The sequence below is a fragment of the Pimephales promelas genome, chromosome 23, assembly GCF_988280905.1.
Source record: "Pimephales promelas chromosome 23, fPimPro1.hap1.1, whole genome shotgun sequence".
NCBI lineage: Eukaryota > Metazoa > Chordata > Actinopteri > Cypriniformes > Leuciscidae > Pimephales > Pimephales promelas.
Window position 1 is genome coordinate 12,165,747 of NC_142791.1, and position 21,832 is coordinate 12,187,578.

The window sequence follows — 21,832 nt, forward strand, 5'->3', positions numbered from 1 at the left end:
ACAGCCGCACTGGCTGAGCTGCAGAAAATGCAACGCGGCCGCCTCAGACCCCGACGTGCTACAGGTGCGAGGGCCCGCCCATCGCTGCTTGCAGCTTTAATTTTTTCTTGTTTTTGTTCTTTGTCTCTGGTATGGTATTGTCTGTACAAATGCTTGATTGTATATTGTATTTTATATTGATGGTTTTTCATGTTTGTACTCAATGTTGCTTTCAATAAAAGAAAAAATCAATAAAAAAATAGCCTCTCAAGCAATTTTGAGTTGACCTTGTTAAACATAATTATTGAATGAAGATAAACAAAAATATGTTTCTGTGTGGCTCAGATGGAAGATCATCTGCTCTATTTAATGTAAGAACTTAATACTACAAGAATACTTCTTGCAGTATGGTCAAGTGCCACACTGGATTTGATCAGAATGGTTCAGGGTTTGTAACTTGTGGATAAACTTGCGCCACTCAAACCGGGTGTTCAAAGCAGAGGCTAAAAAATGCCTTTTATTTCTGAATTATGACCGTTTTTGATCTAAAAAACATACTAACATTATAAGGGCAACCCAGAAAACATTATAAAATAATTAAAAAAAAAAAAATTCTAGGGCACCTTTAAATTAAGATTAAGAATTTTATGGGATGTAAAAAAAGGGAAAGTAACCTTTAGTTTTTTATTTTTCATTGACCTCTTCATTTTTTTGTTTTTTATTGCCATGAGTCGAATAAAAAGCTGGTTTTGTCCTCAGGAGAAGAGTTTTATTCTCCCAAAGCCTGTGTTTTGACACTTGTGTATTTAACCCCATTTTAAAATGATCCCACCATAGCCTCCTTTATGCTTTTGTTTGTGAATTTTGCTGTGCGGCATATTTATTTGTGCAGACAGGGATATTGTTTTTTCATACCATTTTGTATAAGTTTGTACAATAAAGTGATGATGGGGCAAAATGTGATGATAGGCTATGATGTTTGTCCATGTATCAACACGGTAAATAAAGAAACGTGAAAGTAAAGTTATAAGTAGTGAAGTTACTTTTCCAACGCATTAACTAGTAAAGTAATCTCATTACAATTTACAGAAGTAACTAGTAACTAATTACTTTTTTTGAGTAACTACCCCAACACTGCTAACTAGTAATAAAACGACCTGGCACATTAAAATAATGCATACAAAGGGTTTGCCTCGGGAGAATTCATGAACTTTGATATATTCGTGGAAAATGATTTGTAATGTCGCTCATCTGGTGTGCATTTGAGGCTACTGTAAATTTCAACATGTAATGGAAAAAGGGTTATAGGTATATAAAACTCCATGAAACTCCATGTTAAATGTCACCGTAGGGCAAACATTTTAGCTTACCACATGTGGAAATGTGTTTTACTTGACTGAATGATTTGAAGAGTTGCAAGTTGGAGCACATCAGAACCTTGCTAAACAGACTTATGCTCTTTTGTTTTTAGGTGCACTGAAGAGTAATGCAATTACTCAAAGTGTGAACCGGAAGCAAGTAGAAATGGCGCTGGGGAAGTGGTTCACCGGTGCACGTGACCGTGGAGGGGAGAGGGCTGCAAGAGCCCTAAGAGAAAAGGGAGCATCCACCACACCATGAGTGTATTTTTTATTTTTTGGTGATATTTTTTCATTTATTTTTTTTCCAGAGATGACTTTTTCAGAGATCTACTGTTGTGACATTTAATTTTTTTGTTGTTCAATTAAACAATATATTTCTTGCAGTTCAAAGCGTCAAGTGTTTTGTATTTATCTTGGACTTGCATTCATTCTTCGATTTTAGTTTTTCTTAGATTGTTTACTTAAAATATTTGGCATGGTTGGGCTTAGATAGGCCTTGCATGAAATGCTCAGTTAGGACCCACATAAGATCCATACAGAGACCACTTTAAGCCCATAGGTGCATTCACGGCTGAATCCTGGTGCAAGCCCACTTTAAACCCCTTTAGGTGGGTGGGGCCCAAATGGGTCTGACATTAATTACCCAGTTAAGAACCACATAAAACCCTTACAGGTCCCACTTAAAACCCATCTGGGCGTCCACGGCTGGATCCCGGGTACAAGCCTATTTTAAACCCCTTTAGGTAGGTGGGGCCCAAATGGGTCTGACATTAATATCCCAGTTAAGAACCACATAAGACTCTTACAGGTCCCATTTAAAGCCCATCTAGGCGATCCTAGGTGCAAACCCACTTTAAACCCCTGTGGGCAGGTGGGGCCCCAATGGGTCTGGCATGAATTTCCCACTTAGGACCCACATAAGACTCTTACAGAGCCCATTTAAAGCCCCTCTGGGTAACCATGGTTGGATCCCAGGTGCAAGCCCACTTAAGACCCATTTTGGGCAGGTGGGGCCCAAACGGGTCTGACATGAAATGCCCAATTAAGACCCACGCAGTACCCTTACAGGTCCCACTTTTAGTACGTCTGGGCTTCCACAACTTGCCCCAATGTGGATCCCGGGTGCAAGCCCATAATGGGGCCCACATTTGCCGCCCATCAAGCCCTCATATGGGCCCCACATGTCATTGCTGGCTGGGAGAGGATGCTTAATCAGAAAGCTGCAGAGGAGATGCTTCAGTTTAGGAATAATAATGATTAAAAAATGGTTATTAGATTGGTTAAGTGGTTTAATTAGTGTAATGTAATTAGTGTAATTAAGTGGAGTAATTAGTGAGGTTTCATAAGGCAGGCAAACAAGGTGGCTATTATGTGTTTCTGACAAGGTGAGGTTAAAGGAGTAGTTCACTTTAAAAAAAAAACTTTTGTTGATAATACTCGCCCCCATATCAGCCAAGATGTCTTTCTTTCTTCAGTCGAAAAGAAATTAAGGTTTTTGATTATGAAGACCCATATTCATCGTCTGATGTCGTTTTAATCCCTTTGAAGCTGCACTGAAACTCTCATTTGGACCTTGAACCGTTTGGTTCCCATTTAAGTCCATTGTATGGAGAAAATCAGAATGTTTTCATCAAAAACCTTCATTTCTTTTCGACTGAAGAAAGAAAGACATGTACATATTAAATGACATGGGGCTGAGTAAAAGTTTTTTTAAAAGTGAATTACTCCTGTAAGCAGATCGTAGGAGCTGTATGCAAGAAATTTATTTCAATTAATCATAAATTTTCCCTGATATGTCACTAGACATTAAAGGGGAACTCCACTTTTTTTGGAAATACGTTAATTTTACAACTCCCCCAGAGATAAACTGTTGAGTTTTACCTTTTTTGAATCCATTCAGCTGATCTCCGGTTCTGGCGGCACCACTTTTAGCATAGCTTAGCATACATCATTGAAGTGCACAAGACCATTAGCATTTCTCCCAAAAAAATGACCAAAGTGTTTCAATATTTTTCCTATCTAAAACTTGACTCTTCTCTAGTTACATTGTGCACTAAGACAGATGGAAAATGTAAAGTTGCGATTTTCTAGGCCGATATAGGGAACTCTCCTTCCTGCCAAATAATCAGGAAACTTTACTGCCGTACCATGAGTGCAGCAGGCGCGATGACTACACAAACTTAGTCCCGGTCACGTTGGAAGCTGGGCACTATTTTCAGGCGCTGCGTCATAACATTACGGCTGCTGCACTCATGGTAGCCTACGACAGTGAAGTTTCCTGATTATTACGCAGGAATGAGAGTATAGTTACTTGTCATATCAGCATAGAAAATCGCAACTTTACATTTTCCGTCTGTCTTAGTGCACTGCATATGCAATATCTTCATTTTCTTTAAGTAAATGCTTATTGATTTCAGAATTGTTAAATATTTCTATGTGAAAATGGCCAGAAAATCATTATAGTGTAATGAAGTGAAGTATTTTGGGATGTTTTGTAAAACTGACAACTTGAGTTATAAGTATACAATCTTCTTGTTCATATTTTAAGAGGCCACGACCCAATTAAAAGGCCCGCATAGCCAAGAGGCTTGCCCAACAATGGTGTGCAATACCGTGGTTCCGCCGCTTCCTCTTGAAAAGGCAGAGGCTGCACCGCTTCCTCTTAAAACAAGTGAAGCAGAGGTTCGGCCGCTTCCTCTTAAATACGGAATCGTTCCGTATTTGAAACAAAAGTCTTGTTCTGTATTGAACTGATACGGAACGCACTTTGTTACGTATTTTTGAGAATCAATTCAATGCAAATCCATGACAAACACATAGCTTCTAATATATATGTCAGGCATATGAATGAACGAAGACCTGCTATAAAGGAAAATTCGGGGACTTGGCGAAGGCCATTGGATGTGTAGTTGCTGCAGCATAGCCTATGAGCGAGCCAGACGCTCAATGTGCCGCTAGCTGAGCTGTGCAGCATAGATACGGCTGTGCGTTTTACATAGGCTTCCATAAAAAGATGTTCTCTCGTACTGCGTAATATCTTATGCTGGGGGAAAACATCTTTTCCTAGTGATATTGAAGCCAAAAAATTATCCTTAATTTTGAATTATTGCAAAACGCGTTGCAGCAGCATACAGACACAGGCAAGGCAGCTCAGCGTGCCTATCTTAGAAGAAATGGTTCTATTTAGAACTAGAAATGGTTCCATCCCCCGCTTCATATATGGAACTCAAAAATGGTTCTATATAGAACCACTTTTTTGGTAAAAGGTTCTATTGGCCAAGTATGATACCCCAGGGTTCTATATAGAACCCAGAGGAACCCTTTTTTAAGAGTGTATAGAACCTTTTAGGGGTTCCAAATATGTAGCGCTGATAGAACCTTTTAAGGTTCTATATAGAACCTTTTCTTCTAAGAGTGTATTGGCTGTCCTGCGGCAACTGCAGCAACCTATCGAGACTGACCCTTTGGTGACAGTGAAGCTAGTGGCCTGGCCTGGACTTTTATGTCATGTTTCGGTTTTATTATATATGGCAGCAGTCGTCCATGAGGTGCTGTTGCTTTTACTCACGCTTTGTAAGTTTATTTTCCTATTAAATGTTCGCCGGTTCCCCTGTTTTTCCCACAACAACGAACTGTGTTACAGCCATTAATATAAAATTTGCTACATTAGTGTATGTACTGTATATAGAAAATAATGCGACAGACAAATAAACAACATAAATGACGTTAAACAGATGAATGTTTCCTCTCTTGAACTGCACAAAGACAAGTTGCTAGTTTGAATCCTTAGATCCTTCACTAATAACTTTCTGCAACTTTTAAAATGCGATGACAACAATTAATTAGAGAAAAAAAAACAGACATTAGAAATAAAACATGAAATATTTTGTTTTCCAGTTGGAAAACCTCTGAACAAAATGATACACAAAAGAAACAACATTGATAACTTTCATAATGCTTTATTGATTGAAGAGAAGAGAAGAGAAGAGAAGAGAAGAGAAGAGAAGAGAAGAGAAGAGAAGAGAAGAGAAGAGAAGAGATTAATCAAACTTTTAGATTTCTGTTAATAATGACTAATTACTTCAGGTTTCGTTTAATATAAAGTACATCTACGGATGGAGCCGTCACCACAGACGACCCACAGAAATCCCAGGTCAAAGCTCACATGCTTGTGGTTATTGGGACAGGCAACCATCGAGATCCAGTCTGTGCCAGCGGGGTTGGATCGAGTGACACCATTTCTGCAAAAATTAAAGTTTCTTTAATGTAGCATTTGATTTATATCAGAAAATGAATAATCATTTTTGTTCATATACAATGTTATGATGAAGGTTCTTGTCACCTTTGGTATAAGGTCCCTTCACGGTTGACACCAAAGACACTGCCATCAGTTGCTACTTCAATCATGGACAGAAATCCACCAATATTCACAAAGCCGGACCCGGAACATGCATTACTAGACACATCCTGCAAGAGACACAAACTAGTCAACCATAATAAAGTCATAAAATTACTGCCTTTGTAGCTCCACACCAGTTTCTTTAGTTTTGTCAGAAAAAAAATAAAGGAAAAAAAGTGCACATGATGTCTGCTTCATTAAAAATCTGGTGTACTTAAACTTGAACTCATGCCCTTGTATTTAACATTGTGACATCACCTTCGAGATCCAGATTTGGTCAGTGCTGTTCACTCCCCAACAGCTGTACGGGCCACAGCTGAAATACTTCAGTTTTCCAGTAATTGAAACCCAAGGAATAGTGCAGGGTGACCATTTGTTGTTAGGATCCATATTTAAGCAGAATATGTCATTGTTCACATTGACACCTGAAATGATCTGATCACCTCCAGCATCCACCTGTTTGAGATTGCCTAACAGTACAATCAACAGGTTGGATGAAAGATTAATTTAAGAATAACAATAAGATAATGTCTTAAAAACACATTTTAATGAATGATTAGGCATCAATTGATTTCTGTAATTTCTCTTTTCACCTTGAATCTGCTCAAAGCTGCCACCCTGCAACTTGAAGGTCTTGTCAGCTACATTCACCCCGAGCTGACCAGCAGGACCAACACTGATGTGCTTTAGAGACATGCCAATCTTTCTGAAGGTATTATCAGTTAGAACAAACGCTTCATTTTGATCGTTCACTCCAACCACTGAACCAGACCCAGCGTCTATCTGCTTCAGGTTACCACTTATCACGATACAGTTTAAAGCTGTGAACACATATTTTAAAATGGATTTTTATATAGTGTATATTTTTATATTACCAGATCACATTAGTAGCTTACCCAGAGTGGGAAGGAACTGGCAGCTGACGAGTAGCAGGATGCTCTGAAAAACCTTCATTGCTCTGTTCATAACCATAAATCATTTATATAAGTTAGCTCAATATGAGTAAAGATAAAACATAATGAATATTAAAATAACATTAAATGAAGACAACCTTTTCATGATAGATCAGAATTCAGCAGTCAGGATTCTCCTCTTCTCTGATACAAGTATAAATTAGTATCCAATGTTGGCAAATGCTGTTCAGTCATTTAAATAGGCAAAATATATTTCCTGATTAGACAGGTATGTGTGTGCGTGTGTGTGTGGGGGAAGGGGGATGGTGGGCGGTGAGTATTGGACGTCTAATTTAATTGTAGATACAGGTTAATACAGTCTCTATCTATACATCAAACACAACTTATTTGGTTGTAATATTTTAGAGATGAGGAAACTTAATATAGACATTTTAACCAGTCAAGATAACTTTTAACTTATTTCCCTGTGTCTACAAGTATTGACAGTAGGCCTATTGACTTGTAAAATTTTGGGGAAAAGTAAATTTATTATTTTAATTATGCTTTAGAAAACTTTCAGTAACAATATTTCATGTTACAGTAGTAGCTTTTATTTTAAAGTTTATGGAATATCCTATTATTGTAGCGATGTGATTTCACATCACTGATGTGCTTTAGAGACGTGCCAATCTTTCTGAAGGTATTATCAAGTAGGACAAACGCTTTGTTTTGATTGTTCACTCCAACCACTGAACTAGACCCAGCATCTATCTGTGTCTATCTCCCTCAGGGAACGAGGGTTACCATATATGTAACCGAGACATTTTTATTATATGCGTGTTCCTGAATTATTTTGTTACAAAAATTAATATTTGGAATAAAATAAATGCAATTAATAATGTGGTGAATTAATAAAGCTCTTGGAATTGATAAATGTAATGTCAACATTTCCTTTGGCGAGGCACCTACCCTGCCTACCCTGACGTCCCTGAACTGTCTACAACGTACTGGCTTAAGTCAGACTTGGCTAAGATTTTTGGACAAAGCAGACTACAATAGCCGCGTTTCCACTGCCGGGCCAGGGCCGGGCCGTGCTAGTGCGTGCCAGGGCCAGTCGCGTTTCCACTGTCACTTCCGGGGCTTGATCGGGGCTTCCTCAGGGCCAACGGCCAGGATTTCTGGCCCGTCGAATACCTTGGGCCAGAGGGGGCCAGCTCGGGCTAGAGGCGTGCTCAAAGTAAAAGGCGGAGTTTATCGGTGTTATGGAACGTTATGATCTGAAGCAAGATGCACATAGGGGTGTCCATGTTTAACCGATTGACCGTTTAAAATTGCATAACATTTTAATTTGAACTGTAGGCCTACAATATATAGGCTATATATAGCTACATATCGACGAATTTTCAGATATTTGTTTGATTTTTTGCCCCTTAAACATTTAAAATATTTGACAAATTAATATGAAAAAAATATATATTTTACTGGTTTTCTGAGGCCAAATTAGAACCTGGAAATTATATTTTCCCTGCAGTGATTTATAGGCTATAATAAATGTGTCTGATAATAAAATAATATAAAATAACGAGGCATTAATTGTTTATTAATAAACTATTGTTTTCTAAATGATTTTCGGCTAAAAACATATCTCCATCTCCGGATGCACATTTAGAGAGAAATTAAGCTACATAAACATAGAAGATATTGGCTTTCGATTCGAATTTGTTCGTTTTAAATTGGACATTTAAATGTCCAATATAAAACGAACAAATTCGAATGCGGTGGCTGTTTCAGGTCTCGCGCTTCAGTTCACGGAGATCATGAAGCGCGCCTTGATTAATTGTTAAAGCACAACGTTTTCTTGTTATAAATAAATTTATTTGCGAATAATGTATTATTATTTTCTGTATGACCAGAAATTAAAGAGTATTTTAAGTTGTTTCCACTGAAAGAAATGCAATGAAACTGTTCACATAGGCGTCTCGCAGCCATCAGTGCGTGCTCCACACACACTGGATATGCGCTGATATTTGTCAAAAATATTGTGTTTATTTGTGCTCTGTTCCTTTTTTGGATAAAGGCGTCTTCTACATATGCAGCCTAATAAAATGTTACAATAATGATGATGATGGTTATTATTATTATTATTATTTGCAGACACGGAGTTTTTGTGAAATGGACGTTTATTTGCTTATTTTCAATTGGCAATTTCAGTTTGAAGGGATGGAAATGTGGCTTTAACTGCTCCGTACTTGCCGCGTTTTATTTCTATAAATAAATTTCGTTTCAAATGGGGTCCAATCAGTTATTAAAGGTGTTAAAATTTTTTACTCTGTATCTCGAGGTTGCGGCGCGCACACTATGCACCGAGTATTAACCGATGGGCCTCGGTTAACGATTAATGAATAACTTGAAAACGTGCCCGCAGCCCTAGGCTACTTGTTATATCGCGCAAAAAATCGCTGCTTGAAATGGAGAATCGCCTGTACTGGTATCGGGACACTATTGCAGCCACTACGGCAATTGAGTTAATATACATGCTATCTTCCTAATTTAAAAAATAAATTAATTCATAATACCCGCTGAAATGGGTTGGGTTTTATGACGTTTGATCCAGAAAGGCGTGTTAGGGGTGGGGTCTGGGGCAGCGCTGTGGGGCTACTGGCCCGGCAGTGGAAACGCAAGCCCGGTGCTTGAGGCCCGAGGCCACTAGCTCGGCCCGGCTCGCTGTTAGCTCTGGCCCAGCCCTAGCCCGGCAGTGGAAACGCGGCTAATGATGCAACAGCAATAAAGAATCCTGCTTAAAAAGATACAACCGAGTCTTCTGGTCTTGGCTTCTGAGTTTCCACCCTACCTGGTCAAAGGTGACGCCTTGGGGTGAAAATGGGTTGGCAAAACCCCGTCACCTACCGACGTTAAAGTTAAAGCGTCAGTTGTATGACGGCCCAGGATCGTCAACTAACCGACGTTTAAGGGTACCCTAAAAAGGCGGATGTTGACGTATGGTCAAAAGACGTCCCAAGACGTCAGTTATGACTTCTTGGGATGAGACTGTGTTAGAGTTTCCAACACTTTAGAAGAAAAACTTCACAACACTTGACAGGTTAAAATGTCTATATTGACTTTCCTCATCTCTAAAATATCACACCCAAACAAGTTGTGTGTTTGATGTATATGTAGCGCCCCCCTCAGGTCACCAGGACACTATGGGTTTATGGGCATCCAGGGGAGTCATAAAGAAAAAGAAACGTGGATCAGTAATCTAGGTTCCAAGGGAGCAGCAGCAGTGAGAGATTGAATGAACAGACAGACCACAAGAGTAATTCAAATTAGGTTGAACATTTTTTTTATGGTAGGGAAAAAGATGATAAATTAAATTAACAATTGTAAATGTTTCTCTTAAAAAAAACAGCAAAATAGAAAATCAATGAAATGTCAATGAAATCACAGATTGTCAAATAAAGGAAAGAATAAATAAACTTGTTTCTGAGTTTTCTTTTTGTTTCCTAAGAGTTATTTATTCCCTTATTTATTTATTTTTAACCCCCCAATCTTATCCTCTAAATTAATATCAAATATATTTCCTATTGATCTTTTAGTGTTCTAATTATTTATTTGAACTAATTTTAGGTTTCTAATTGAAATCTACACTGGTTTAATTAAACCATTTTTCATACTCAGCAACTTTAAATTTAATGTGATATTCAATTCAGCAGTTGAACTCACAAAATCAAAAACAACACAATAAAACCCTTATCTTTAAAATAAAACAGCACAGCGTAATAAACAGTTAAGCAAGCAATGACAACACTAATCAACTGTCAATATGGGTACACAGTTCAAATAACAATAAATTCAGTAGTGTAATTTCAGTAGTGTCTCTGAATTAAAGAAGGAAACAACTGTCCACACTCCAGTGATACGTTGAATGTAACACTTCAGCGAACTCTACTTTCTCTTAAAGGCAACACATAACATTCAACTATATACAATCCTTACATGCACAACATAAGAAAAATAACAAAACAAAACAAAACAAAAACACCTTTGGATAATTTATGAATGTTTAAATTTGCTCCAATTTGAAATAGTCCTTCAATTAGTCCTTTTCTCTTTTATTTAATAACCCATTTGGCTTACTATTATTTTTCCTTTTTCTCATTTATATTTGTAATCACTGGGTTACATAAAGATAGAGACTGTATTTGCCTGTATTTTAGGCTATTATTAACCAAATTAACCAGGGGTGTGAAAAGTTATTAAAGTAAAAAATTATACTTAAGTGAAAGTATATACTCAGTGAAATTTTAATCAAGTATCTGGTCAAAAACATACTTGAGTAAAAGTAAAAATTGTACTTAAAGGGATAGTTCACCCCAAAATGAAAATTCTGTCAGTAATAACTCGCCCTCATGTTGAACACAAATTAAGATATTTTAGCTGGATCACTCCGGCTTCTAAGGGATTGAAACTTGTAAGACCAGAAAAGTTAGAGACATCGTTAAAATAGTCCAAGTGACTACAGTCGCGCAATCTTAAGTTTATCAAACAACAAGAATACTTTTTGTGCACAAAAAAAATAAAAAAAAAATAAATAACAACTTTATTCAACTATTCATTTCCTTCTCTGTGGGCCTCGAGTTAGTTCACGTAGTGTAACTGCGCAGCACTTCTAGTTACGTCACGTAACACAGAAGCGCTGCACAGTTACACTACGTGAACTACGTGGGGTGACCTTTAAAGGGGTCCTTGGTTCCCCCGTTTTTAACGTCGTTAGTTGGTTTGTATGTTGCTGTTTGAGCATAACAAATGCAAGGTTACAAAGCTCAAAGTCCACTCCAAATGGAGATATTTTATTTAACAGAATCCCTTTTTTCTAGAGCTTATGTATTTACTAGAGCTTTCTGTGTCTTATGAATTCGGAAGGCTTGTTCGACTTGAACCAGCATTGCACAGACCGATCGGTTTATGACATCCAAGCACCATAGCGATTCAAAAGCATAAGGCTTGTTTGAGATGCGCCTTGCCTCGCCTGTAATGTAGTCGAGAGTAGGCTGTTGCAGTGACGGGATGAGTGAAAAAAGTGCAGGCAAGACGGACAGATCTGTTCTCGCAGTGGATCAGACACCTGTGAGATCACGGTGTTGCTGATAAAATGGATGAAATTTAGGTTCAGTTTAAGTGACCAAGACACCCAAAGTAGATTTGTTATTTAATTCCATTCCAAATATGTATTTATCAATCATTTTTACTTTAATGTGTTTATATATATATATATATATATATATAATTCTTTATAAAATGACATCATGTAGAGATCACACTGTCAGAAATTTTGGGAGTATTCACTCATAATTTATACATAAAAACATGATATCAGAGTTTTATTTAGCGATGTCCAGCAGCGATACTCCCCTGAACAGAGCCCAAGAGGTGGCTAAGCCCCTTGTGAAATGAGCTCTAATGTCCCCTGGAGGCTGTACTCCCTTTGATTCTTATGCCAAAATTGTAGCGTCCACAAGCAAATGTGAGAGGCGTTGTATGGGATAACCCTTGCGAGGGGGTGCCCATGAAATAAAGAGTTGGTCACTCTTCCGGAAAGCATTGGTCCTAGCCGAATATGTCTGTACGGCACGGACAGGACACAGGGCCAGTGGCGGTTCTACTTTGAATTACACCCAGGGTGAGACCCCCTTCGAGCAAACAAACAAATAAAACAAACAAATAAAAACAACAATCCAACAATAAAATCACATACCTTTAGGCCGGATTAGGCTTAAGGAAAACCTTATCTCCACCTTACCTGGTGTGTGGTGAGTGCACTCGCGGTGTTGTACTGTGGCTGCTGTTCCATCATCCAAGTGGATGCTGCACACTGATGGTTGAGAAGAGACCCCCTCATTTGATTGTAAAGTGCTTTGGGTGTAGTAGTACATATGAAAGCGCTATATAAATGCCTCATTCTATCCATTCCATCTGGGTGCTATCAGACTGAGAGACAGGCCCTGCTCTCTTGCCCTGGCCAGTGTGGGAATTATCAGGCACAGGGGAGGAAAAGCATACAGCAGCACTTTGGGCCATGGGTGGACCAGTGCATCTACCACGAGGGCGCATCTTTCACGTCCTTTAGCGAGAAGAACATGGGACAACATAGGACAAAGGAACATAGGACAAGAAGATATTTTATACATACAGTCAACTTCACGAATACAGGAAGAAGCCATCTTGAAAAATAGTCTCTACCGGTCGATCTACAAACGCCGATCCAAGTGAGCTGGTGAGATTTGAATAGGGTGATAAGGTGAGCGCGAACAGTAGGCTATATACGTGTACATATTGAAGAGAAGAAAATGGTTCGTGTTTGTGTTTCTTCTGGAAACAACGGACCATACGAGTTTCTGCACAGTTCAGCGCACTTGGATCGGCGTTCGAAAATCGACAGAGACTATTTTTCAAAGATGGCTTCTTCCTGTTTTCGCGAAGTTGACTGTGTGTATAAAATATCTTCTTATTATGGGCACTGACAAAGTTCTCAATGCTTCGGTTTGAATGTAGAGACCCTTATTATGCTACCGTGTTAGTGTGGGGCTATTTTGAGCCTTGTTAGTGGTAATAACAAGTGATTTTTATTTGTCATAACTCTATGCCCTATATTCTAGCTTTATAGGCTTTATATTTACATTCGGCAATCATGAAAACAAATCTCAGATAACGGTTGACTAGGTAACAATGTGTAATTAGACCAAAGGTTCCTTTTGCGCCGGAGTTCTCCTTTAATGGCTGTAACAGTTTGTTGTTGTGGGAAGGAAGTGGTGGGAAACAGTGAATATTTAAAGACTTTTAATAATAAAATGTAAACAAATACTAAACAAAAGTAAATACAGCAGCACCTCACGGACGACTGCTGCCACATAATAAAGCAGAAACATAACATAAGTCCAAGTCTAACCTCTCTCACCATTTATTGTTGTCGCTCCTTTAATGTTTTCGCTCCTCTGTGAGAGATTTGAGACCAGTGCGACACTCATCAGTAATCCTGCCACTGGCCTCATCATGCCGTTCTCTCATGGCCCTCTGCCTGATCACCACAATGGGTGTATAATTTTTTACAACATTTTTCGTAAATATTTGATATTTGTTTAATATTTCTTAAATATTTTCTAAAATATTTCTTAATGCTCAGTTGTACACAATCTGCACATGACTCATTTTTTCTTCTTCCATTCATATAAACAAGCAAATTAACCCACTTCTTCATTGAGTAGGTAGGCTATGCATCGATTATGCACAGGGAATGTATTTATGGATATCCAAAGTCATGCACAATAATTTGCACTAGTCAAAATGATGTTTGAGAAATCTTTAACTTTCATTCTGCCAAGTCAAAAATGACTTACAGATATATCTGTCGTTTTGACTATAGTCATAATTACGTTACAGATATTTTGAATGACAATTCCAACTATCCAAAATGTAATTACGACAAGTAAGAAAAACACGTTGTGGATATCTGCAATGTTAATTCCCGATAGTCAAACTTAACTTTTAAATGTTAAAAGGGCTTGCCATGAGCCATTTACTTTCCTGGTTCGGTTGAAACACGTCCCATAATCATAGCCCAATAGCAGGATCAGACTATTCTGAGAATCTGAGTATGACAGTGCCTAGCAGGTGACAGCAATATGTAACTATAGAAACAAACGAGGGCATAATCAGTCACCAAGGAACAGCGCCTTGGTGTGTCTAATTAGCAAACATATTTCGGCTATTTAATACTGACCCCTCAACAGCATTTACCAATATTGGATGCAAATTTTTAGTAGGCTACTTCTAGCCTATTGCAGAAGAAGAGAATCCACGCTGACTGCTGAATTCTGATCTATCAAGAGAAGGTTGTCTTCATTTAATTAATGTTATTGTAATAGTCATTATGTTTTATCCTTACACTCTAAAAAATGCTGGGTTGTTTAACCCAATTTTGGGTCAAATATGGACAAACCCGAAATTTTGGGTTAAAAATGTAATGTAAAAATTTAACCCAACGGCTGGGTTAGTCCATATTTGACCCAAAGTTGGGTTAAAACAACCCAGCATTTTTTAGAGTGTACTCATATCGAGCTCACAAATGATTTATGGTTATGAACAGAGCAATGAAGGTTTTTCAGAGCATCCTGCTACTCGTCAGCTGCCAGTTCCTTCCCACTCTGGGTAATGTGATTTGGTAACATAAATGCATGCATTAAATCCATTTTAAAATGTATTTTCCTTGTTTTTTTATAACTGTATGTAATTAATTTTGTGAAAGTGTCTGTCCTAATTTTGGACCATGTGTTCGCAGCTTTAAACTGTGTCATGATAAGGGGTAACCTGAAGCAGATAGACGCTGGGTCTGGGTCAGTGGTTGGAGTCAACAATCGAAATGAAGCGTTTGTCCTAACTGATAATACCTTCAGAAAGATTGGCAGGTCTCTAAAGCACATCAGTGTTGGTCCTGCTGGTATGGTCGGGGTGAATGCAGCTGACAAAATCTTCAAGTTGCAGGGTGGCAGCTTTGTGCAGATTCAAGGTGAACAGAGAAATTACGGAACTCAATACATGCTTAACCAGTCATTTAATCTTTCATCCAACCTGTTGATTGTACTGTTTATAGGCAATCTCAAACAGGTTGATGCTGGAGGTGATCAGATCATTTCAGGTACCAATGTGAATGATGACACATACTGCTTAAATATGGATGATAACAACCAATGGTCACCCAGCGCTATTCCTTGGGTGTCAATTAATGGAAAACTGAAGTATTTCAGCTGTGGCCCGTACAGCTGTTGGGGAGTGAACAGTGCTGACAAAGTCTTCATCTTGAAGGTGATGTTAAATACAAGGGCATGAGTTCAAGTTTAAATACACCAGGTTTTTAATTAAGTAGACCTCATGTGCACCTTTTTTTCCTCCTGACATAAAGAAACAACTGGTGTGGAGCTACAAAGGCAGTAATTTTATGACTTCATTATGGTTGACTAGTTTGTGTCCCTTGCAGAATGTGTCTAGTAATGCATGTTCCGGGTCCGGCTTTGAGGATATTGATGGAAGTCTGTCCATGATTGAAGTAGCAACTGATGGCAGGGTCTTTGGTGTCAACTATCGAGGGATCTTGCACCACAGGTGACTAGAACCTTCATCACAACATTGAATGAACAAACGTGATTTGTTTTCTGATATAAACGCTACATTAAAGAAATTATTATTTTGCAGAACTGGTGTCACTCGATCCAACCCCACTGGCACAGACTGGGTCTTGATGGCGTTTGCCTGTCCCAATGGCCACAAGCATGTGAGCTTTGACCTGGGATTTCTGTGGGTCGTCTGTGGTGACGGCTCCATCCGTAAATGTACTTTATAGTCTGTCATGACTCACTGCCGCAACAGAGGAGCTCAATCATTAACCGAAACCTCAAAGTAATTGGTCATTATTAACACATCTAAAAGTTTGATTTCTCTTGAATCAATAAACCATTATGATTGCATCTGTGTGATTTTGTTCAGTGGTTCTCCAACTGGGGAAAAAAAAGTTTTCTGATTAGAAATGCATACTTTGGACAAGCAGATCACAAAAGAGTCAGGTTTCTTAGAACTTTTGTAGCCTAGAGATGAGGTTTTAGCAGACAGGGCATTTCTAATCGGAGACGAGCTTGCAGCTTATGGTGCAACCCTTCATGTCCCTAATTTCACATTCACAAAAGGAAAAAAGCCACTTTCTGCGCAGGAAGTTGACTCATCTAGACAACTCTCTCGTGTGAGAATCCATGTGGAGCGAGTTACTGGTCGGTGGAAAAACTTTAAGATTTTGCAAACAGTTATTCCAGTGTCGCTGGTTAACATGCTAGATGATGTAGTGACTGTGTGGTGCCCTCATAACCTCTATAAGAGTGTTTACAAATGAGTATCACATTACCATGTATTCGTTTTAATTTGTGATTTAACTAACAATGCATTATAATAAATCTCCCAACATTGGCACACTGGTGTGTGTAATTTACACAACCCCCCACCCCCGCCCCAATTTTTTAGAAATATATTTTATATTAAGTATTTTAATATAATATACCACAAAATGTGGTCTTACACAGTTAAAACATAAAATAGTGAAAATAGTTTGTACTAGATGCTATTCAAGTAAGCAATACACAATATATGGTTTTACACAGTTTGTACTTTTTAAATAAGATGCTCATTATCACGTATATTATTATACTACAAGCCTTACACAGATAAATAAAACATAAATTATTGAATAATAGTTCACATTATTTTAAATAAGATGTTAAATAATCCACTAAATACTGCCTTACACAGATATAATGCGGATAAAATAGTGAATAATAGTTGATAGTATTTTAAATAAGATGTTAAATTATCCAGTGTTTTGTTTGAAGTGTAGGCCATTGGTGAAATTAGGAGGTCTTTTTGGCTGGTTAAAATAACAGATCCTTGAATTTCCGAGCAGAAGAGATGTTTGTTCTCCATTTGCTAAACTGAAAATGAGGATCGCTCTCCATCATGGCATGCACCAGCCCAGCCCTATCCTCTCTATGTGTAACTGCCATGCATTAGCATTTACAGTTTGTTTCAAAAAACATCAAGCAATTAAAAGATAGCCATGTCACCTGGTGTTATACAATCAAAGACCACAACTGTCTCTTACCATACAATCTCCTGATCTGGTGACCATTTTGGCACTTCACACGTACCAGGCTGTAAGATCAATACAATTAGATGTCTATACCTGAGGCTTCAGGAAAAAGTGTAAACAAAATGGCCACAAAGTTTTACATATATATATGAAGAGTTCAGATGCAAAAGCCTCTAAATGCCATTTGAAATTTTCTTCTAAAATGACCATTTTTATCAAGCTGAAGCTTGTATATTTAAGTTCAGTAATTTCCCTTAAATGACAATTAATTGGTAATCTTCATTGCCACTTAAGTGAAATTACTGAACTTAAATATACAAGCTTGATAAAAATGATCATTTTAGAAGAAAATTTCAAATGGCACTTAGAGGCTTTTGCATCTGAACTCTTCATATATAGCCCACTCTTATCCATTGATTGTGACGTCCTGACTTCCTGTGGAGTTGTCCCCATTTATCTTGGCACCTCAAATGACTCCTTTTGGAGAGCAGATTTATTTTCTAACATTTAAACTTTGAACACATTAGAACAGCCTCTGACTTTTACGCATAAATTAGAGCTTAATGATTTTATATATTTGTACGCATTTATTTAAAGTCTGCATGTGGGGCCTACCATTCTGACACTATAAAGAAATAGGTTACTGCAATTTTGACACTCTCGGTTCTCTTAAGACACAAAGACAGATTTCACGAAGCCCATTTCAAACCTTAAGTAAATTTTGACCAAATATGTAATTACTGGACTGGTTTTGGATGGCAGTATAACGCTAATGGATAATCAAAACTACACTTCCCACAATCCAGTTCTTTAACGGCGCTTCCTGGTACATCTTGCAAGTCCGTGCTTTTCCAATGCAGGTAGAAATGGCAGAAATGCTGATGTTAGGAGATCACAATTAAAAATGTCATATTGGAGTACAATAAAGGGACACAATGAGAACCATCCAGTGAAAAAGGTCCTTGAAAAGTGCTGGGAGTATGGAAAATGAGAAATAAATAGTTTTGGGTGGAATGTAGAAAAAGAAGCCAATGCAGAACATAATAATAAATAATATAAATATTAGTCCCTCAGTGGTAATACCATCAATACCTCCATGGCTTTTCCCCAAACCATATGTAGATTTAATATTAAAAGACAAGATGCAAACAAATGAAATATTCTTAACAAAGAATATAGTTGTGAAGCAGCATCTAAATCAGGAATTCAAATATTTACGGATGGATCTAAGAATCCATCCAGCAGTTTGCATTACCCATTTTAAATATACTATTGAAAAGAGAATTACAGATCATGTTTCAGTATATACTGCAGAAATTATTGGGATTTTAATGGCACTTCAATGGGTGGAAGACGTTCATCCAATGGATGTAGCCTAGTGATTTGTTCAGACTCCTATTCAGTTTTAATGAGTATAAATAGTGGAAAGTGAGTGTCAAGGCAGGATATTTTGTATGAAGTGCTACAAAACCTGTATAGAATATACAGAATAGGAGTAAGTATTTCATTTTTTATGGGTTCCAGCACATAGAGGATAATGAGGAGGTGGATCAGCTGAGCTGGCAAAGAGATCTTTAAAACGCAATGTAGGCTAATAGACATTCATGTATCACTGAGTAAAACTGAAGTTAAAGTAATAATAAAATCTGCTGTAAACAAGATGTGGCAAAAGAAATGGGACAAGGAGAGACAAGGCTCTTTTGACGCTTCACACTCCTGTTCAGTTGGTGGCGGTAAATGCACCTTTTTAGCTGGTTTTAACCGCCTTCCCACCAAAAAATACGAAGAAGAAGCGCGCGCTCAGCACAGCACAGGTTTCGCAGAACGATCGCGCGCATTGAATTGAGTCTGTATTTTTTAGCCCTACATTTACCTTGCAACATCACGTAAGTATTTTGATACGTGCAGCTTAGTATTATTTTCGGGCACGACTATAATATTAGCCGACATGTTGCAATAACAGATTCTTTCATTGAAAGGAAACTAATTGGCAAGTGGCCATTTTGCTGCGCGTTCATTTGTTCGGCCTTGTTTGTTCTTCTAATAGTTGTAAACGACTAGCAGCTAACGCCCTTGAATCAGGTTCTCTTCCACTCATTTAATACATTCAAAACACAACGTGCGAAAATGCAAGCATTGCTTCCTCGTAATTTTTTTTTTTTTTTTGTAGACTTAGAAAACGTCATTGCAAAGCACGAGGATGCAACCATGATGAAATTGTTATTTGCCTGCACCTAGATTATGAATATTTGTATTCCAAAAATAGTTTCAAACAATATAGCCCTGACTGTATTAGTGCAAAATATGCCTTTCACAACCGTGGTTTGTTTTTTCATTTAAATTGTTTTTTCCTTTTCAGAATGCCTAAGTCAAAGGAAGTGTTGTCTTCTTCTTCAGACAGTGACTCTGACAGTGAAGTTGACACAAAGGTATGGACACGAATATCCCCACATTACACTTTCACCTAAATGAAAGAAATGGAAATTGCATCCAAAAGTATTTGCATCTGCAAAATTGGATATTTCTTGAGAATAAGCATGACCGTACACTGGGTTTTAGAATTATAGGGGCCAGGAACAGCTTGGGCTGGAGCCCTGTTGCTAGGATCATTTTCATTCCCATGATCTAATGTTGACTTGTGGTGTTCCGGACGGCTGAAAGTCATTTCTAATATATAACGCATACATTTTAACAACAATAAGCTGGGTTAGTCGTAAGCGAAAGAGGATGAGGCAAAGATGACATAAGATGAAATGACCATGAAGTGTCTATTTATAGAATTTGCGGAAACGGTCTATACCGGTCTATACGGTCTGTCCGCAATACCGTGATGTCCGGACTACAGTGAGTCTACATTATTCTAAATATGGGCATTTTAATTCTAGATTGCAAAGATTGGATAACAATAGCCAATACCAGAGTTTTTTCTGGTGCAATACCATGTCGGTTTTTATTAATTCAGTTGAAAAATAATGCAAAATAGCATTTGGTTGACAGGATGAATATTTTTTGATCCTGAGACTTCCACAGAAGATATCTACATTTTTTAAAAAATGTTATTTAGATGTTATTTAGGCTCGGCTCTGTGATTGGGTGTCATCAGTCATGACGTGTCCTTCCCTGATTCGTCAGCCACCGTTTACACCGGCACGTGCATGCCCAGTGTTGGTAAATGGTCACGTGATCCGCGTTTTCAGTCGTTTAAAAGTGGACGGAGATCAATTCTAATACACAGATAAAACTCTGGTGTGGACCGAGATCATATTCGTTTTAATTCTCCGTTTTTAAACGAAAACGCAGTAGCGTGGGCGGGGCCTTACTGTTTGACTGTTAACCGAAGCGTCATTCTGAAATTCACGCTCGGCCATGATTAAAAGTACCATCTTCGTGTGAAATCCTAAGTTCCTGATTATGGCTTGCAATACAATGTAAAAATCTGTATTTCAGGCCAAGAGAAAGAAGCAGGCAGCACCAGAGAAGCCATCAAAGAAACAAAAAAGTGGAGAAACTTCGAAAGTATCATCAGCCTCCAAAAGCAGCAGCAGTGAAAAAGATAACATGTTCCAGGTGAATGATCTAACAGAAATATGATGACAAATGTTTAGCTTTACTTGATACAGCATTGTATGTATATTGTTTTTTGTTTTTAAGATAGGAAAGATGAGGTATGTCAGTGTTCGGGATTTCAAGGGAAAAGTCCTGATTGATATCCGGGAATACTGGATGGACCAGGAAGGAGAAATGAAACCGGGCAGGAAAGGTAGGTGTCTATTCTTCATTGATTCCAATATGGCAGTAGAGATTCAGCAATGCGTTTTAACCAGTGGGTTTTAAAGTCACCATGAAATCAAAATGAATCGCAATTCTTCTAATTTTTTACAGAATTCATCCGTGCACACACATTTTTATTTTATTTTTTATTTACTTGCCATAAAAATATAACAATATGTATTCAGATGCATTTTGTGTATAAGTGATCCGAGTTGTTTATTTCCCAGAGTTCTGTTTGATGTGTGTATTATAGGTATTTCCCTGAACCCAGAGCAGTGGAACCAACTGAAAGAGCAGATAAGTGAGATTGACGACGCCGTGAAGAAAATCTAAGACCTGCCTGCAGTTCACTGTTAAACATGGATGCTTTTTTAAACCGATTTTCACTCTACAGTTCTGTATCTGCTGCCCTCCAAAGCCTAAACACAGTATCTAAACCTTCCTGAATCCGTCAATGGACAGGTCATAGCCTAGAGACCTGATTTTAGTCATGAATTTGAAGTAACACTGAATGTGTAACTATGTTTTTCCCCCTTGTAGAGTGACATGTTTTACAAGGAAAGTGTGGGGACCAGGACACTTTGTTGTATGTACATTTTAGATTAGGTGTTTTTGAAGTAGTAGTTAATTGTATTTTTTTTTTTTATTTGAGTATTGTGGCTGGGGTTTTAAAGGGGTTTTCTTAGAGAGATAGGGTGTTCATTTGTGCCCTTCATTTTCAATAAAGATAAGGAAAATACACACA

At 38.0% G+C, this 21,832-nt stretch overlaps 3 protein-coding genes across 3 annotated transcripts; 2 read left to right on the forward strand and 1 right to left on the reverse strand.

Annotated features, from left to right (window-relative positions):
* Nucleotides 1–5,378: 5,378 nt before the first annotated feature.
* Nucleotides 5,379–6,877, reverse strand: LOC120481720 (fish-egg lectin). Its single transcript, XM_039675522.2, has 6 exons — nt 6,791–6,877; nt 6,636–6,697; nt 6,333–6,560; nt 5,998–6,209; nt 5,683–5,807; nt 5,379–5,581 (listed from the first exon to the last, which is right to left on the reverse strand). Exons 1-6 carry the CDS (start codon nt 6,796–6,798, stop codon nt 5,434–5,436), a joined length of 783 nt encoding a protein of 260 aa, XP_039531456.2. The 5' UTR covers nt 6,799–6,877; the 3' UTR covers nt 5,379–5,433.
* A 7,511-nt stretch (nt 6,878–14,388) lies between these two features.
* On the forward strand, nt 14,389–16,150 carry LOC120481721 (fish-egg lectin-like). The gene is made up of 6 exons (XM_039675523.2): nt 14,389–14,521; nt 14,776–14,837; nt 14,968–15,195; nt 15,280–15,491; nt 15,664–15,788; nt 15,879–16,150. The coding sequence occupies exons 2-6, from the start codon at nt 14,780–14,782 to the stop codon at nt 16,024–16,026; spliced, it is 771 nt and encodes a 256-aa protein (XP_039531457.1). The 5' UTR covers nt 14,389–14,521; nt 14,776–14,779; the 3' UTR covers nt 16,027–16,150.
* A 2,931-nt stretch (nt 16,151–19,081) lies between these two features.
* On the forward strand, nt 19,082–21,832 carry sub1a (SUB1 regulator of transcription a). The gene is made up of 5 exons (XM_039675535.2): nt 19,082–19,202; nt 19,676–19,745; nt 20,764–20,883; nt 20,968–21,076; nt 21,341–21,832. The coding sequence occupies exons 2-5, from the start codon at nt 19,677–19,679 to the stop codon at nt 21,418–21,420; spliced, it is 378 nt and encodes a 125-aa protein (XP_039531469.1). The 5' UTR covers nt 19,082–19,202; nt 19,676; the 3' UTR covers nt 21,421–21,832.

What these genes read in the sequence shown, in the direction of transcription:
- LOC120481720 (XM_039675522.2), bottom strand. An exon ending in CCAGTTCCTTCCCACTCTGG is followed by an intron (nt 6,561 to 6,635) that starts GTAAGCTACTAA and finishes ATGTGTTCACAG; the next exon opens with CTTTAAACTGTATCGTGATA. An exon ending in ACCAAATCTGGATCTCGAAG is followed by an intron (nt 5,808 to 5,997) that starts GTGATGTCACAA and finishes TGTCTCTTGCAG; the next exon opens with GATGTGTCTAGTAATGCATG.
- LOC120481721 (XM_039675523.2), top strand. Translation starts at nt 14,780, where the DNA reads ATGAAGGTTTTTCAGAGCATCCTGCTACTCGTCAGCTGCCAGTTCCTT. An exon ending in CAGCTTTGTGCAGATTCAAG is followed by an intron (nt 15,196 to 15,279) that starts GTGAACAGAGAA and finishes TACTGTTTATAG; the next exon opens with GCAATCTCAAACAGGTTGAT. An exon ending in CGAGGGATCTTGCACCACAG is followed by an intron (nt 15,789 to 15,878) that starts GTGACTAGAACC and finishes ATTATTTTGCAG; the next exon opens with AACTGGTGTCACTCGATCCA.
- sub1a (XM_039675535.2), top strand. Translation starts at nt 19,677, where the DNA reads ATGCCTAAGTCAAAGGAAGTGTTGTCTTCTTCTTCAGACAGTGACTCT. An exon ending in AAAAAGATAACATGTTCCAG is followed by an intron (nt 20,884 to 20,967) that starts GTGAATGATCTA and finishes TTTGTTTTTAAG; the next exon opens with ATAGGAAAGATGAGGTATGT. An exon ending in AATGAAACCGGGCAGGAAAG is followed by an intron (nt 21,077 to 21,340) that starts GTAGGTGTCTAT and finishes TGTGTATTATAG; the next exon opens with GTATTTCCCTGAACCCAGAG.